The sequence below is a fragment of the Pieris brassicae genome, chromosome 1 (genome assembly GCF_905147105.1).
Source record: "Pieris brassicae chromosome 1, ilPieBrab1.1, whole genome shotgun sequence".
Classification (NCBI taxonomy): domain Eukaryota; kingdom Metazoa; phylum Arthropoda; class Insecta; order Lepidoptera; family Pieridae; genus Pieris; species Pieris brassicae.
This window is the reverse complement of record NC_059665.1, coordinates 22,562,394-22,580,862: the sequence shown is the minus strand read 5'-3', so window position 1 is coordinate 22,580,862 and position 18,469 is coordinate 22,562,394. Positions and strand designations below refer to the sequence as shown.

The 18,469-nt window shown below is 32.2% G+C and overlaps 3 protein-coding genes and 1 long non-coding RNA gene across 7 annotated transcripts in view; 1 reads left to right on the top strand and 3 right to left on the bottom strand.

Moving 5' to 3' along the window:
* Positions 1–5,933, bottom strand: part of LOC123706802 — a 28,631-nt gene extending 22,698 nt beyond the window's left edge. The window contains exons 1-2 of the mRNA XM_045656254.1: positions 5,927–5,933; positions 5,786–5,863 (exon numbers count right to left, since the gene is read on the bottom strand). Of these exons, the coding sequence (XP_045512210.1) occupies positions 5,786–5,863; positions 5,927–5,933 (85 nt within the window). The remainder of the gene's footprint in view (positions 1–5,785; positions 5,864–5,926) is intronic.
* Positions 5,934–7,428: 1,495 nt separating this feature from the next.
* On the bottom strand, positions 7,429–13,168 carry LOC123713785 (probable methyltransferase-like protein 25). Of its 3 annotated transcripts, none has more exons than XM_045667633.1 (8): positions 13,035–13,168; positions 12,614–12,835; positions 12,315–12,490; positions 12,032–12,220; positions 10,259–10,430; positions 9,173–9,373; positions 8,213–8,322; positions 7,429–7,794 (listed from the first exon to the last, which is right to left on the bottom strand). In XM_045667633.1, exons 1-8 carry the CDS (start codon positions 13,063–13,065, stop codon positions 7,456–7,458), a joined length of 1,440 nt encoding a protein of 479 aa, XP_045523589.1. In that variant the 5' UTR covers positions 13,066–13,168; the 3' UTR covers positions 7,429–7,455. The 3 variants fall into 3 exon arrangements, with proteins under 3 accessions (XP_045523589.1, XP_045523599.1, XP_045523607.1); XM_045667643.1 differs by having other exon boundaries at positions 9,173–9,349; XM_045667651.1 differs by lacking the exon at positions 12,614–12,835 and having other exon boundaries at positions 13,035–13,144.
* Positions 11,813–12,316, top strand: LOC123713812. Its single transcript, XR_006754234.1, has 2 exons — positions 11,813–11,953; positions 12,058–12,316. It is a non-coding gene; the product is annotated as an uncharacterized LOC123713812 (long non-coding RNA).
* On the bottom strand, positions 13,035–13,992 carry LOC123713800 (protein LTO1 homolog). 2 transcript variants are annotated; one of them, XM_045667664.1, is made up of 2 exons: positions 13,675–13,992; positions 13,035–13,287 (listed from the first exon to the last, which is right to left on the bottom strand). In XM_045667664.1, exons 1-2 carry the CDS (start codon positions 13,781–13,783, stop codon positions 13,043–13,045), a joined length of 354 nt encoding a protein of 117 aa, XP_045523620.1. In that variant the 5' UTR covers positions 13,784–13,992; the 3' UTR covers positions 13,035–13,042. The 2 variants fall into 2 exon arrangements, with proteins under 2 accessions (XP_045523620.1, XP_045523629.1); XM_045667673.1 differs by having other exon boundaries at positions 13,615–13,981.
* Positions 13,993–18,469: the final 4,477 nt, after the last annotated feature.

Below are 18,469 nucleotides of genomic sequence, written 5' to 3'. Positions count from 1 at the left end.
TAGTCTACATTGTATAATACATTAATAGAATAATTTTGTCAATAATGGCAGGCAGGAAGAAATACTTCATTCAACAGCTGTTTTAACAGCTGACACATAGTGACCTTAAACGGCGAAAACTGCCATAGCTTGTGAATGCATAGCCAACCTTTTAAGAATTGGTACGCTTGTTCTAGAAGAACCCTATGTCGAATTGGTTCGAAACTACGTCTGGGAGCTGGTTCTTCATAGTGGTGTTGCGAGAAAACAGTTAAAAGGCGCTCAGTTGTAATAACATAATAAAAGCCAAGAAAGTGAAAGAAAAATATAATTACATTATTAAAAAAAATACGTATATACTTAAGTAACATTATAGTATCGAAGTCTAAACAAGCCAATTATCAGTAACGGATTAATTACACCCACCACATGTGATAGTCATTGTTTACGTCACAAAAGGGTGTCGTGAAATGGCGATACAACTTTTTTTCTGGGTCTTTGACAAATTATATGACGTCATATTCGCTACGTCGTAGCGGGTCTACGTAAGAAGCTTTTGATATTTTTTTTCTTTTTAACAACTAGCCCTAGAGATTACTTAATTGCTAATACCATTAACTGAGGCAGTGACAAAAGTTAGAAGGAAATTTTAGTCGCCTATATGCTTATAAAAAAATAACAAAAGATGTCTTTTTTTTTTCAAGTTATAGGTGATGTGTGTATTTGTCGTACTTTTTGTTTATATATAAATATTGGAATTCTCCTCAACCTGAAAGAAATCGCTCGTTATAAGACACATATTTACACTGTAAATTCTATGTATGTGTTTTTTGTGTTGTATACTTTAGTGTAAGTAAATATATATAAGCAGGGAGACAACTGGAGAAGAGTTGCAAAGGATAGAGAACAGTGGAAAGTGTTGGAGGAGGCCTTTGCCAAGAGGCACACCGTTATTAAGTTCGGTATACTGTTATGAAAATGTATTAAAGATCACAGAGTTTCGGAATATAAAAGCTACATAATTATTATATAGGTGTATAATAACAAAACAAACATTTTATTTGTAATATATTTATTTTTTATTATTATTTAAACGCTAAAACAATTCTTATACGAATGCTTATATGCTATGTATAGATTTTCTCATTCACATTGCAGTAATTCAACTTTAATGACGAGGTAAGTGCGAAATATGTTTATAGTTATAACTGTGATAAGAAAAACAAATTATAAACTTATTTTAGGATGATATATGATGATAGGGTAGGAGACTTATGTCAAATTCAAAGTCGAAATCATTTAAACATTATGTAGGTACCACAACGTACACTTATGAAGGTGAAAAAAATAAATACATTATAAATGCTTATAATTTTACATTTTCTGCCAGTTCTCAAATCAAGGGTGTAGAACAAAACAGAGGAACTGGCAATAAAGTCTCTGACATTCTTTTTAATAGCCATGTTTTTTGCTTATAACAATGTTTGTCAGGAGATACAACTATGACAACATGTTCCACATGACGTCTTAAGTAATTAATAGTTAATAATAATAAAATGAATGTCTTGTGAAGGGGTCAAGGTGATTTTTGAGTTTATCCCTTAATACAGAGAGCGACTGTATTTATATAAAAGGATAATATTTTTCTATATCTCCATGGTTCCTTAAACGCACAAAGAAATGCTTTTACGTCTATAATTAAAATTCACTTACGTCAATACGATACGGTCGTCGCATTGCAGTTAAAAGCTTTTTTGAGACATAACATATCATTTTATAACGGATGTCGATCTTCGAGGCATATACACATTATTGCCCATGGCTTTGAACACGTAATTCTATAAAAAAACCAGCAGTGGCTCTACAACATTTTTAGGTATGGGCCTTAGATTTATATATCTGTTTGATAATCATTGTCAATCTAATAGGTAAGTCGAGTTTATGGGTATACGGCAAGCCGGTTTCCTAGCGATATTTCATGATATTATATATAAAATGATTGTTTTCTGTTAGAGAAATGTACTTCTCTATTAGACGCGGACAATGAAACAACTTAGTGATATTTAAATCTAAATTATTGTGAATATCTAAAAGTGTGTAGTGATATTAATATTGTTACGATTACGGGTCGACTGCAATGTTTCTAGATTTTTCCACTACTTAGAGAACTTTTCAGCAGGCTGAAATATGATTTCTGACCGTTACAGGCTCAATCACATATTAGTTAATTGTAATTTCCATAATGTTACCCTAGTTTTCAGGAAGCTGAAACATTTTTTCAGTCAGTTGCAGAACATGTGTAGTCTAGTGGTGCAGTTTTCAGGAGACCCGTTTTCAGGCGTTTTCAGGCCTAGTTATACCCCTTTGATGAAGGAATATTCTAGACCTAACTTTCTAGGTGTGGGACAAGGACGAAATGATGCGAGAGAGAGAAGATCGAAACCTTCTCGAAGCTTGACTGAGCACTTTAGAACGCCGTACGACAAGGACGGAGCAATGTGCGAAAGAGACAAAGAGTGCGGACGTTCTAGAATTGTACACTCGCTACTCAGTAGCTCTCCCGCCTAGAGAGTTCTCGAATATTGTTTAGAATTATTCCCAGGGATATATAAGCGAACCGAAACGCGACTAGTCACCTTTAGTTTTGAATGCGATAACAAGAGAGAAACACCGAAGCGATAAAGTGCGAATAAAGTGAATAGATGTGATAAAGTACTGTGTCAAGTGTGCATAAGTGAAGCAATAAGTGATTGTTTTTGTGTGTTATAAGTGCATCTCTGCGATTAAATTGTGCTCATAAATTCCTCATTGATTACCAAGAAATAAACCCTTGAATAAATCTACGGCATTTTCTATCCAATCCCCTAGCTCGTAACAATATATACATTAAACATGAAGAAAGTGTTTAAAATAGTCTCATCAAAATTAGAAACGGCCAACAAAATTAAACCCCTATATAAAAATGTTGTGTGAAATGACGTTCATTGCTGAAATAACTCTGAATTCTCAGAAGCGCGTTTACGTTGCTACTTAACTAATCAGAATGGTTGAAATGGTGTTGGCCAAGTTTTGCTCAATCAATATCTGTTTTTGAATTGTAAGCATAGCCTGTTTACTTTAAGCTTTTAAAATAGGTGCTTATGAGGCACTAATATATTGTATATTATTTTCCAAAGGTGTAATCAAAAATAAAAATGCATTTCTACCACGTAAAAGTTATACGAATCCGGGGGAATTGTTAGTGTGAATATAAAATTGAGATTGTGTTGTCCTTAATGGTAATAAGAATTGGAATTCAAGAATGTCTTTGTAATACGATAAACAAGGCGAATGCAAATTGAATTTATAAATAAAATCCTCAAGTAATATGATGTGACGTTTTAAGAGCTGTGTTTCTTTGAGATTGCTAAATTGTTGATTGATTCATGGCTTTTATATGATTTAACAAAATAAGAGTACAATAAGTGTGTAACGCCATAGTCAAATAATGATAATATATCAAAGATGTTACAAAAAGGTTTGTCAATAAAATTATAATTTACTAATGTATAATATATAAATGAATCCCTATTTTCCTTGGTCAAGCCATCACGCCTGAACGGCTGGACCGATTTCGCTAATTCGTTTTTTGTTGTATTTGTTATTATTAGGAGAAGGTTCTTATGAAAGAGAAAAATTGCGCGGAAAATTAGAAAAATTTAAGAATACTTAATTTCCATATTAAGCAATGCTGACTTTTGTTACGATAGCATTTTTTTTCAAACTTTTTTGATGTAACCTTACGGCGTTTGACATAAAATTGACAGAATGCGTGCTGGAAATATCGTTATGTAAGAAATCTGAATATCGTTTTACGTTTAAAACAAATGCTGCGATCTTTCAAATCTGACGCTTGTTAAAGTTCGACCCTTATTCGTATGAGGCTGGGCCATGCATGGATTCCCTTGCATTTGGCAAGGCTTAACCTTTTACTTAATGATATATGTCACTGTAGCAATGACGTTGGGGATTTTAATCATATATTGCCTGTCCTCAACATGACCGTTCCGCTTTTGTTTCCTCGCTTTTGTCCATTAAAATTCATTTTGCTACTTCAATTTCTGACCTTCTATCTTACATAAATATTGATGTATATAGAGTTTTAGCCAGTTTCATTTTTCATAACAATATAACATTTTAATCATTTATGTACTTATTATATACCTAATGATCATTTTTCAAATTCCAATCCAATTCAATAAAATAAATCTAATACCCACTTCCTAACTTTTTTTACATGGCTGTCGCACAAACCGTGCAGGCCAAGAAAGGAAAAAAAATATTGATAAAATACATATACAATAATTAATTCATGATTAACAAAAAATGGATTTCATAGTGCACATCGCCGTTAGTTCAGAGCTATCACGCCTAATATTAAAAGTTCAATTATATATGGAGTTTTGGTAAGTTTGAAATATTTATTCAGTTCAAAATTCTTCATAGTTAAATCAAGACAACGTTTGTCGGGTCCGCTACTAATAATAATTATATATCTGTGTAATTTTTATTCAACTTTGAAGTCGCTTGGTTTGGGTAAAAATTAAGGATAATTTGTTTATGCGACATTTCAAATGTCAACGCATTTAGCAAAATGCATTACAACTTAAACACTTTAGTTTTACTGAAAATAATGTTTTATAGAATCGAATAAGTAGTCGACGTTTCTAGCAATCAAAAGTTTATCGGAATAACCAATTATTTTTGTACGGATTCCGAATTGCCGCTTAATCATTTTTGTAGTTTGTGTACCAAATTGCCTTATTGGCTAAGAGATTAGAATAAGATTTTTTTCCTTAGTAAATGTTGTCTTGCGAAATCACTTGAAGAAAATCTTGTGTATGAAATATTGTTTGCGTTGTTATAAATTATTTCTTCATATTTGCTTATTATATTATTTTTCTTTGTGAATTTCTCCAATCTACAACTCCGACTGCACAGCAAAACTATCTCACTTCAAGTAAATTACGTTTATGTTTGTTTTACAGTAGTGTACTCGTTGTCGTGTTTTGTGTTTGTGTACATGCGCTGTGTTTTGAATTGCTTTTAATTTTTCGATATTCGTAAAATTTATGGTGGTGTTTAATTTTATAAATTCACACTTACGACCGTATCCGACTCTTTAGAACCAAAGTTCTAGTCAATTGTCAACTGCAATTATGACAAAGTCATTGCGATCTTTTTTTTTCTTGTTTATGGCTTTTATTTATGCCAACTGGGCACAAGGTACTTCGCCAGTGTCGTGTAGATGGAGAAGACACGAAGGAGATTGATCGGTAAAAAAAATAATTAAGTTAATTTTGAATATGCACAAAAAAAATAGTTGAAATTCGATTGTTAGTTTTGAGACAGCACAGACAACACAGATATGAGTAAAAGCTTTATTAAATACTGTTTACTATTTATGAATAATTTATATATATTACACTTTAATTCTATTGCTTTCTATATATTTACATAAAAATCTACAATATGGACTAAACACAAACATTTAACACTTAAAGGACGGGGGACTTTAGGGGGAAGAACGTCATAAAGAGGATAAGTTAGTTTGGGACAATTAAATAGTATGCAAGTTACAGAGCCTTCATCCAAGCCACACTCACAGATAGAGTGATCCCTAATCCGGAGCTTGGCTAGATGAACAGGGGTGCAAGCATATCCAAGACGCAGACGCGAGATTGTGGATGTAACCCAGGGATTTGCATTTCGATAATAACAAAACCAGGGTTGTCTTGGTATGTTTGGTTGGAAGAATAAAACTTACCCTTAACCGATTTGGAGTCATTCCAAAATGTCTTCCAGGTTCTGTCCAGAAAATTGCAATCTTCAACAATTCGTAAAACTTAAGAACCTGTCATTGAGACTTAGGATGTAAATGTCATCTCGGTATTTGGTGTCACTATACTTGTCATTTCCGACACTAGGGGGGATAAAGTTCACCAAGACGTCACGCCGATCAAATGCAACATTTGGTGTTTTTTTGTGTTCAAAAGTTATGGATTATGATATATACGTAGCTGGTCCCAAAGTTCTGTCATTGACACATTATTTTTCAATGTCGAATATGATTTTATAAAAAAATATTGCATTCTATTTTTGAACTATTGTTTTAAAACAAAAAACAATCACTATCCGTAATTTTACACGTTGGAGTGGACATTGAAAGAAAAGCGAATAGCTATTATTGCGTTACACCACTGTGGGCACTCGCTGAGTACCATTTCTTAGTTGCTCAAAAATTTAATAACGCTTAAGATTGTGTACCGTACTATTGATAAGTACAATGAAGTCTCCAGCGTTGATGAAATTACGTACTATAAATTGATATATCACTCATTTCAAACTAATCAGTACTTTTATTTTTATCATTATTTCCATTTATGACAGATCTTTGGGACCGACTACGTAGAGATTTTAGACTTAAGTAATAAAAAAGAGCGATATATATATATATATCCGGAAACTGCATCTACCAAACACAATTGTGTCTATTACACATAGCTCACGCTGTATCACCACCATCAAGTATAATTATAGCATCGTATAGAATTCATACAAAAGAAATTTATCAGAAATCTATAGTATACAGCTAATACCTTCCTACCCCATACTACTACTTAACAAGATGCAAGCATTGCCACATTCTTCCTTTCTGTTAGGCATAAGATAAGAAATGTTAGACATTTAATGAATTTAGTTTCAGGTAAAGTTAAGTGTGTGTGTATGTTATTTTATTGTTACCAATCTATTTAATTTTGACCAGTATTGCCCTAGTGGCTTCAGCCTGCGACTGTTATCCTTGAGGTCGTAGGTTCTAATGAACTTTCTTTTTATGTGCGCATATTAACATTCGCTCGAACGGTGAAGGAAAACATCGTAAGAAAACCTGGTTGCCTTAGTCCCAAAAAACGTCGTGGGCCTGACGCATGGCACAGAAGATCACCTACTTGCTTATTAGATTATCAAATGATCATGAAACGGATACAGAAATCTGAGGGCCAGACCTAAAACCGTTGTAGCGCCATTGATTTTTTATTTATTTAATTATTAAGTTCTTCATTATAAGTAAATATTTGTTTAAGGGCATATTAAATAAGTTATAAACTGTAAATTTTTCTCAATAAATAAAATATATCTTTCCCTTGAACATACTATGCAATCACGTAGCAAGCTGTAGAACTAACCACACTTTGAATTCGCTTATAATTTTCACATTAAACTGAGTTGAGATAACACGCCTCATATTTGTAATGTAGGTACGATTGGTAGAATTTACTGAGGCTTATATCGCTTAAAGGCAAACTCTTTTAGTCTTAGGATTTTAAGAAATCAGAATAGTTTTGTTTCACACACAAATCTCATCTCGAATTCATTGAACCTTGGTTTTTTTGTGAATTAAAACAATTGTTATCATTTTATTTAAAAATATAAATGCTATCTTATAGCGACTATACTATGACATCGCGGTGATAACACCGGATCGAACAACTTAACCAAAAACACATTAGTAAATCCATTTTCATACAAAAACAATAATCTATCCATTAAAATTACACTTTCAACCACTTGCGCTAAACATAACCTAATCAAATAGAATAAAACTATTTTTTTCCACTGGCAATCTATCGTTGTCTCTGGTATTTGGCAGCTGTCAAGTCCAATATTCAAGATGGCGTCTGCGGTTTTTAAATACTCTTCGAACGATTGACAAGATATGCCTTTCAATTTGCCTTCTTTTATTGTTGATTCTGGCGAATGATTCTTAATTATTTCCTGTTAAATAAATATTTAATCAAATTTTCATTGAAAGGTGTATGTTATGGGGCAGTAGTTTTATGCATTTTTATTAGCATAACTGTTGTTTGTACATCAATAATACATCACAAGGGAGCAAGTACGACGTTATAATTTACGAGATTTCAAAGTAATAATGAAACAATATTGCTAATAGTGTAGGCTCAAATGACAAACACAGATGACCATGACTTTTAAATATCATAAAATCTAGAATTAAAATAATCTGTTTGGGCTTGACACATGTCAGGTTGTATTTCCTGTCCATTTTTCGACTTAACCAAATGAAGCTATCTAGAATAGCAAGGAATCAACGACTAAAGGTTTGATGAATGACAATAATACGACCTAATTATATGTAAATTTATGGTATAATATTGTCAAAAATTATACTTGCCTGAAGTAAAGCTCTATACAGCAAGCTCCGGTTCGGTAACTCTTTACGAGCCGTTACTCGTTCTATAGACTGCGCTGCTAACATCCGAGCATTTCGACCCAAATTAAAACCTGTAAATATTTCATCAACTTATAAAATATTACAAGAATTTAAAAAATGCCAGAACTCGAATAAATTTAGTAATAGGCAAGTTAAGTAACGATCGTTTATTGGACATATTTGGAACAAAAAAAATCATCACAGACATAAGACAAAATTGATGTAATGCGAGAGTGCCCCTGTGTTGTGGGTAGCTAGATTACAATTATTCAAAACAAAAGTCGAAAAAGACTTGACTTTTGTTTGAAGAGTATTAGTAAATATATGGCCATGTGGGTGTGTCCGTATTTGAGAGTATGGCTGAGAATAGCCGTGTGCTGTGTTGTCTGGGAAAGTTTTTGCAACCTCGGAATCATGAATATGCTGTGAGGCATCTGTAGAATGGACTAGCTAGCTGAATTGGCTAGAATAATTTTTAGTTTATATCTGGATAGATTGACTTTCTCAGAAACCACAGATTTAAAGAAAACACTTTTTTACCGGATTGAAGTTATGTATTATTATTTTACATAATTTTAAATTTTTCCGACGTTAACAAAACAAAAGACAATACAATTGTATGGATTGTCAATATTTTTGAACTGTCAAAACTAGAAATTATCGTATGGTAGAAGATATCGATTCGATTATTTTTCCTCAAAATACTATTTCATACGATTTGTTATCAGTTTTACCCTGGGCAAGTGTTCTAAAACGCGTTAACTTTATATCTAAATTAGAGTGGATTAGCGAGCGATAATGCTAGTATGAATCCCTATGATTTGTCTAGTGTCGAAATGTTTCAGTGACGATTCACTTTCTCACGATGTTCTCCCTACAAAAACCTCCTAAAATCAAAAATATCACACCATGTATACGTACCCCTCAAATGCTCAGACATAGGGAATCCATAAGAATCACCCACACCACCATAATCCCGTTGAAAGACGTCATATAATCCCCCATCCACCTCCTCACTTAGCAGATGGTAGCAACATGGCACATTGAACAGTGCGCCAACATTTTGGTGCGTTGTGAATAATCTTAAGGAATCCGGACCTAGGTTCCCGCAGGTATGAAGACCTTAATGTATGCAATATTAAATTTATTGGATAGTATTGTCTTTTGTTCATAGCTTTTAGACATTGAAAGAAAACAATTTTTAAAGCTATTTATATTATTATAAACTTATAATTATTTTACATAATTTTAAATTTTCTGACGTTTCGCGTGCATTACAGCGTGCGTGATCACGGTGACTGTAGACAAAAGGTGCACTAGCTTTAATCCGGTAAAAAAGTATTTTCTTTCAAATTTATTAGATATTTTTCACGTCTTTAGGTGAATTATTTTCATAACTCGACAATTGGTATTCGTAGTTAATAGTAGACAGAGTATATAAAGATGTGTACGGGGAACGAGCTGCCTACTGAACTATTACAGAATCAATTTGACTTAGGGTTCATCAAGAAATGAGCGTACCAATTCTAGAGATGCCGGCAACGCACTAGTGAGCCCATAAAGTGTCCATGGGCGGCGGTATCACTTAACATCAGGTAAGCCCGTTTGCCCACTGTTCCTTAAAAAAAAACTGAGAGTTGAAATAAAAACCCAAAAATATACCCATAAATCCAAAACAAGTGGGTACAATCAGTATTTTTGTCAAAGCCCAAAGGTGCTATACAAATTCGGATTAACGCATAAATAATATAACGCATAAGCAAAGCCCTCAAGCATAGACAATGTTTGGGGAATGGGACAAAAATTAAATAATTACTGTAACTGACGTAATCACCAACCAACAAAATCAAAGAAAACCCTTGGGGCTTCAATGAAACATTTGTCAAGCCTATATAAAGCTGTAAAAGTTGAAAACTTTTTACTTCATTTAAATTATTAGATTAGAGATAATTAAAAAAATATTATCTATGGTAAAATCTAAATCCTAAAAGAACACTTAATTCTTACCAGTTAATAACAGTTTAACTGTTTCACATTTAAACTGATTCTGCACAACTTCTGTAAGATCTGTGTCCTTGGTAATAAAAGCTGGTGCGAATCTGTGTAGTTCACTGTCAATGTTTGACATTTTAACTTCAGAGTTTTTATTTATTTTCTTGGCGATAGCGTGCCACTGTTTCTGTAATAAATTAAGTTACCTTTAATCGCAGCAAACAGTTTGTATATCTTTATTTTTAATTTATATTATTATTATTAAAAATCTTAAGATGACATGCGGAACATGGTGTAATGGTTGCAGCTCCTTACAAACGTTGTGTAAAACAAAAAACTTGGCGATTAAAAAAAACTGGCGGAGAGTTTATTACCAGTTCTTCTCTTCCGTTCTTCGCCCTTGATTTGAGAACTGGCATTAAATGTAAAATTAGAAGTACATATTTCATATATATTAGTTAGGGGAGCGTTCAAGTATTAAGTAACGAATTTGGGGGGGGGGAGAGTCCTTTTGTCAAACGTTACGATGCGGGGCGGGGATTCAATTAAGCGTTATTCTTAGTATTATTTTCCTCATTTCAGGACTTTATACAACATAATGGTAAGTTTTAGGTATAAATAGGTGGTCACGAAACGTTTTCTGTATCACTATTGGATACAGAAAACGTTACGGTGCGTTTCTGGAAGAATCTAAAACAATTGCATGACGTAATACCTGAACGCTCCTTTGCCTATATGAATGAATGATTTTGAAATTGAATATACATTAATCTATACTCTAGACATGTTTTATTATACAATCTCATCAGAATTATTAACTATTAGACAATATAGCACTCGCGAGAGCTAATGGGCTTGTCCTCACAAGCCGCTGTAACCTATATGCTCAAAAACCTTTGTCTTTAAAAAAAATACGCCTTGCAAATAGTAGAGTAAATATATGACTGCGTTAAGTATTTTAATCAGAAATTAATGCGTTATTTTCATAGTAAACCGTAAACCTAATGCAAAAGTTTAGTCTTATAAACAATATAACAATATTGTCAGGATGCTATATTCCGAAATTGATAACAAATCATGTAGTATATATATAGTATACCAGCTGCCCCGCGAACTTCGTTTCTCCTTAATGTGGTTTTAGTTAGCCTTAATACCGTGACACGAAAGAATAATTTCACTGTATTATCGTCACTATAATTTGTATTTGATCTACACTTCGGTCTAAGTAACACGTGGTTGGCTATGCTAACACCAAAAATTAAAAAAGTAGAAATAATTGAATTTCACGGTATTTCGTTTACTACAAAATAAATTTAATTTATACGTTAGCCTCAATAACACGTGGTAATCATGGTATTGAATTGTATATTATATGACACGTTTGTCGGTTTACCATAGCAGTGCCATCTATTGATTACTTAATCAATCCAGTCGAAAAGTATCGACATCTGTTAGAATCTTTTGGAGTTAACAGATAATTGTGACTGTCAATTAATAATAGAAGTCATTTGCAATAAAATAATTAAAGATCTAAGTTATCCTATCTCTTAAGTTGGACCAGTCTGCTCACGGTGTGCCAATTTAATTTAAAATCGGTTAAGTAGTTTAGGAGTCAATCGCGGACAAACATCGTGACATGAGATTTATATATATCAAGATATAATTTAAAATTATTCTTTCGCTTCTCTATAAAGGTCAAACACTTTTTAGGTAATGAAGACTTGTCATTAATCAAAATCATTAATTCATTTTTCAATTCAATTTAATTATTATAGTTAAACAACTAACCTGAATGATTTTAACTCTCTTTTCAGCATTTCTCAGAGTCTTTTCATCGCAGTCAATAGTAAGACTGGGTATCTGGTACCCAAGTGATAAAGCAACCAACAAGTGTCCTTTACCACCACCCGCTTCAACACAATGTGTGGCTCCACACAAGTTATGGAGGGATGCCACATATGCTGACATTGATTGAACCTGAAGTTATATATATATATTTATATCGTAAGGATTATTTTTATAAGGATTGTGTGATCAATAAATTACAACTAGTAATAAATGTATAACTCACTTCATAACTTTTTTTACTGTTCATAAACTCTGTGATTTTTAATTCTGGTTGCATATTGCTTCCTTGTGATATTATTAACTTCTGTAGTCCTTGGGGGTTCAGACAGTACTCATTGTTAATGAGGCAGTGGTTTCGGGTAGTTTCAACCCATTTTGAAATTTCATTTTCCGAATATACTGTAAGAAAATTTTCATTGAGATAAAATTTTGTTAGTATAAAGAATTCATTATTTGTAAATTTGGAAAAAGATTGTGTTTTATCATTAAATATTTTTGATAATTATAACAAAGTTTACTAACAATTGTTTTTTTCTGATGCCTTCCAAAATATATTAACTGCATCAAGCAAATTAGATTTATCTAAATAGTGCTGTAAATCACTTGGCAATAATCTATCCCAATGTGACTGTGTAAAGAACTCGACCATGTGACAGTTTGCTAGTGGTAAATAGGGAGTTAGGAATGTAATTATTGTATCCAGGTTCTGTCGCAGATGTGTTACTTTGGAGTCCATCTTTATTTCTGAAAATGATTCATTCAGTTATAATTGAGTTAGTTTAAATTTTATTAAAATAAAATTAAACATATTAACAATACATTTGAATTCTTAAATTGATTTAATGAGTTATTTTTATTATACTTAATCATCACTGAATCTTAGTGTGAGTCAAACAATTATCCTCTTTATATACTATTTGGTATATCAAATAATAAAACTTACTTATTGCTTTAGAAAGAAACTCCAGCATCATATGGTATGTTTGATGAAATTTTCAACAATGAAGAAGCTTTTCTAAACTGACCTCTGATAGTCTCGGCCATCTTTAAAATGTCATGGTCCTCAGAGTTAGTTCGAGGAAATTCGTCAATCAAATCTTTTACCTTTTGCAATTGTTTAATAATTTTGTCAGAATATTTTGGGTCTAATGTGTCATTCAATTCTAAATGATGTACAACTATTCTCATGTAGTAACCTGAAATTTTATAAATTTATTTGTAAATTTCGTTAATACACATAATCAGTTTTGTAATATATTTACTTAAGAGACTTAAAGCTGTTGTTAAATATAATGTGTAAGTGAGACAAAAATAACAGGCAATTCTCTTTGTTTTAGAAATAAAATGAGTATGTAAATAAAAAAAAGAAAAGGATGGAGTTCAATAACATCTCTCTAATCTAATCACAGCCACAATAATTGTTCCATATTTTCGTTTCAGAAATCACAATAAATTACAATGAGCAGGTCTGTCTATAGTTTTGTCACTGCTCTTTAATGTTCCTATCTAATTTTCTATCATACCTAGTTCACGTCCGAGTTGAAAGCCTCTATGATAACCTAAATGGAAACCGTCTGCATTACCAGTTTCAACTCCTGCTTGAAAACCTTCCTTGTAACTCTCCTTTTCTTGAGCATCCTCACTTAAAACGATATCATCAAGAATATCATTAAAATCTCTACTTTCTGCCATTTATTCAAGTAAAGCATAACATAAACAGACAAATCTTTATAGGTTATAAAACAGTGTTTTGAATAGAGGTTTAACCCCAACTATTAACAAACTAGCACAATGCACAATATTTATAGTTTCTATATTTATAGTTTCCTATTTCATTAAATAATCGACGAGGTAAAATTAATTTTTATTTCCATAAATACGGACAAACTGAGTCGTATAAATTGACAGTTAATGATTGTAATTCGTAATTGATCATTGAAGGATTTATAATTTGTAAAATGTAAAGTGACGGTGTTTGACATTAAATTGCTTACTAAGTTACTAACTTATTTATAATAAACAAACTTCAAAATCCCGGGTAATATTTAACCTTTCGAGTTTCAAGTTTTGACTTGTTTGCATCAAATCATCTAATCAAAATCATATTGACGTGGTGATATGCGAAAAGTAGTTTTAATAAAAAATATTTAATTCTAATTCATTGATATTATTGAAAGACGGTAGGGAGAATTTTAAAGTTTAAATGTTTATGTAGTCATACTTTAATTAATTTTGTAATATTCACATAGAATATTTTGTCTTTTAGGGTACAAGTAATTTATTCAAGAAATGGATAAAATAATTACATTAGAAGAAGTTAGGAAGCACCGGCGAAAAAGCAGCGTGTGGATAGTTATCCACAATATTGTTAACTTAGTTGACATAGTTGTTGTTTAGAAGATCTCTTTTGTAAATATGTAGATTCTATTTTGGATTATTTTGTAAATATGTAGCATATTTAGAAAAAAAAATACAATATATTCCACAAGTAAGTTCTTTGTAAGCTACATTTTGCCACACCATTGCTGCATTGATCTTAACATCAGATCTCAGCTGGTAACTGTTTGTTCCCAGTTATATAAAATGTAGTAATGTAGCATAGCAATAGATGTTTTAATATGAATCATATATATATATTTGATTTTAAGTTATTACAATAATAATGCCACAGTGATGATGCCAGGTTTGTTTTGCATTTCTCCTTTTCAAAATAATACAATAACCAACTTGAAAATGTAGATTTTCAGTTACAGATGTCGCTCACCAAATACATGTACTAAACTTGACACAAGAGATATTTTTTCTTTTGTTGGTGAAGTCGAGAACTTCATATACATTCAAATAATACACAATTTTATTTTATGGGATAACAATTTGCCAAATTCACCTCCTCTTTCGTTTTATTTGTAACTGTGTTATTTCACATTTCAGTTAAATTTTTGACTTATTCAGAATTTTTTTCACTTCCAACATCTGTAGTAAAACATTTGTAAACCTTACATTATATCATTATAGGGATATACTAAAGTAGTACAAGATTGGATCACTGCCAGCTGAACAGAAATCAAGATTCCTTCACACATGGTAAGTACAGACTACCTTTACCCTTACATTATCAAAAAAAAAATTGAATAAGCATGTTTTTATAAAGGTTTTCTGATTAAAAGCATTATAATGAATAAGACAATTTAAAGTATTTATGATTGAATTAACTTTAATTGCCATTAATAAAATTAAAACTATAGTCGCTGATAATACTGTAGACAACCTTGTAGTACCAATTACCTAGATTTAGAAAAAGTACATGTTTCTATATAAGATACAGTAATGCTTTACTTTGAAATCTTTTGTAATTACAACACAAATATACTTACCATTCACTTATTGGCTTTTTAAACCATATTTTCTATATTGCATTTTGTATGATTATGTAAATATTATTCAAAGTTTCTGTTGCTATTGATGCAGACTTAAGATTTTTGTATAACATACAGATACCGGGAGAGTGATGTGTCGATCGCGTGATTGGTAAATCAGTTGACGTTTGTGTCCCGCGCTTTGTACGATGCGCAAACTTTCCCCCACTCCCTTGTTTAATGCTCAACAATTTTGCCGGTATCTGTACATAATGTTCTATTATCATATTAAGTAAAAGTTTTCATAGAAACCTTGTAAGAGTGAAAGGACCTTACTTTAAGATCTTAGTTTGATAAAAGAGACTGTCATCCATGAGGTCGTAGGTTCGAATCACGTGGACCAACGGGCTTTCTTCTTCACAATTCACACTATGATAATCACCTACTCAACTATTAAAAATAATCACAGGCCAAGACCCTATGAGCACAGACTTCATGTGTACAACACATGGCGCCGTTTATTTTTGTATAAACGTGCGTGATATATAACGTGCCTTTCCAAGTAAGTGTCTATGATCTAGTTAAACCACTTTTAAATATTCATCAAATATTTTCAAATTTCTCACATGTGACGTATTTCCAATCATCAGACTTCATAATTTAATTATAACGACTAAATTTTTTGAAAAAAATCCTAGAAGAAAACTAATGAATCAATAACAAATGTGGAATTTTCCACATTCCAAATAACAGTAGCTAAAATTTATAATTCATAGAATATTTTGTATCTTATTGGATAACGTCTTACAAGATAAGTTTGGCTTTACCTTTATTTTCTAGATAGTATAATTTTATTTCTTATTTCAGTTTCAAAGTGAAGCGTAAACAAAGGTTATTATGCTCTTCTGTAATGGATTAAGTTCGTAAAAGTATTTATATAATCTCATTCGGTAATATTCTAATTATGAAATGAAATACAGACTTTTATTGGCATATTTTATTTACATACTTCTTTAAGAAAATTAAAAAATAAATTAAAGCATTATTCTCCTAACAAAACAATGCTTTAAAACATTTTTTTAATTATTAAAGCACAATGTGTCCCGGCCAAGGAGGTTTTAATTCAATTTAAGTACACATTATCTCGCTCATTGAATACAAGACGGCCATATATCAATTTTTTTTGAAAATCATTTTATTTCTTTTTATCAGTTGCGACCCAGAACTCGGAGCGAACGCATGTCAGTTCAATACAAAACGGCCACAATTCGGAAAAACACTCAATATTTAATTCAGTATTATGTGCAAAGGGGCCACTTTTTGAAATGCGTCCGTTTTGCATTCCAATTTCAAGTGAGTACAATCTGATTTTTAAATGCAACAGAGCCATATTTTGGAAAACGTACATTTTACACGTTTGCATTCCAATCTGAAAAAGAACAATGCCATATTTCTAAATATGTATATTTTGCATTCCAAAATGTAAGAAGTCGATGCCATATTTACAAATGTGTACTTTTTGTATTGAATTATTACAGAGGTAATAATAATTTATGTACAGCTAAACTGCATGTTTTCAAAATTTGTCAATTTTAGAGGTATAATTGAAGTATCATAAAATGTTTATTTACTTTAAATCATCATTTACTTCTTAGAGTTTACGTTCACACAGTTAGAGGTTACAGTTTACCACTTCAAAATTGTTAGGTTGGTTGGTTGGTTGGCTTTTATATATCCAAAGTAATTTATCTTCCTCACAGATTAATAAAATGCTAGTTTTGATGAAAACTTCGCACACTTTCATCTCATTTTTGCACCCAATTTATGATACGCATTGCTTCGCGAGAAATAATAGTCTATCTAATTATTTACAGAATGAATAGCAGAGCAAAAATAATTTTAAGCATGGCAATCGGCCATTCAGAAAATCATCTCGAATCTGAAAGCATACAATACCTGCCCGTTATCAACTCTATCAACAACAAATTCAGGATTGTAATATTCCAGCAAGAGTTTATTACAACGGCTAAGGATTATTTTGATACGGAGTGCCATCCAATCAGTCAACCTAACCCTAACGATTTGACCTTAATTAATGTTGAAAATGAGGACATACTACCATCTGGAACTGAAGAGAAACAAACCTTGTTCGACGACATCACCCAGGAACCTCAAATAGCACCACAGTTTACACAACAAAGAGAAACGGCAAATTTTAGTTTTGATACGGACTCCTACCCTGACAGCCAGTCTGATTACGATATATCGTTGTTTAGTGATGATGAAGAGAGCTTAAGAACTTGGAAAAAACCTATTAAAATCGTTCCACCTACTGACTCATCAGAGTCATCAGACAGCGATTCTGACGACAGTGACGCGAACTGTTCTACGTTATCTAGTTTAACTGATTTTTCCTCGTTGATAGTGGAAAGGATCCTGATTTTCTACCTGAGATATACATAAAGTTGAAACGCCCTAAAAACCATTTTTTTTCACCAAAACCGGGACCTTTCAGGGCAAATGATGAAACCAACTACATAGAAATGCAGCCTTCTAACACTGAGGCACCTATCTTAGAGACTGAACAACCACAATCACCCAGTAGTAACATCCATCCCTCTAGTACTGACAGCCAACCGCCTAGCATTAACATCCAGCCCCCTAGCATTGACACCCAGCCCCCTAGTATTGATTGTCAACGACCCAGAAATAAATCCAAGGCTCTTAAAAACAGCGGAAAGGCATATGAAACAATGTCCAAATCAAACAAACAAATAGAAGCCAAGAAAATTGGACTTGAATGTTCCGATAAATGCAAATTAAAATGTGCTAACCAATTTTCACGGGAAGAAAGGTTGGCTTTATTTGAGAACTTTTGGAAGATGGGTGACTTGACAAATCAGAGGCATTTCATTAGCGACAACATGACAAAAATTGAACCTAAGTATCGCTATGTCCGTGTTGGCGGCACTCGTCAGAACTTTAATCACGCATATTATTTCCCTAAAAACGATAGACGCAT

What these genes read in the sequence shown, in the direction of transcription:
- LOC123713785 (XM_045667633.1), bottom strand. Translation starts at nt 13,065, where the DNA reads ATGATGCTGGAGTTTCTTTCTAAAGCAATAA. An exon ending in AGTTAAACTGTTATTAACTG is followed by an intron (nt 9,374 to 10,258) that starts GTAAGAATTAAG and finishes GCATACATTAAG; the next exon opens with GTCTTCATACCTGCGGGAAC. An exon ending in TATGTCTGAGCATTTGAGGG is followed by an intron (nt 8,323 to 9,172) that starts GTACGTATACAT and finishes AAATATTTACAG; the next exon opens with GTTTTAATTTGGGTCGAAAT.
- LOC123713800 (XM_045667673.1), bottom strand. Translation starts at nt 13,783, where the DNA reads ATGGCAGAAAGTAGAGATTTTAATGATATTCTTGATGATATCGTTTTA. An exon ending in TCAACTCGGACGTGAACTAG is followed by an intron (nt 13,288 to 13,614) that starts GTATGATAGAAA and finishes ATAAAATTTCAG; the next exon opens with GTTACTACATGAGAATAGTT.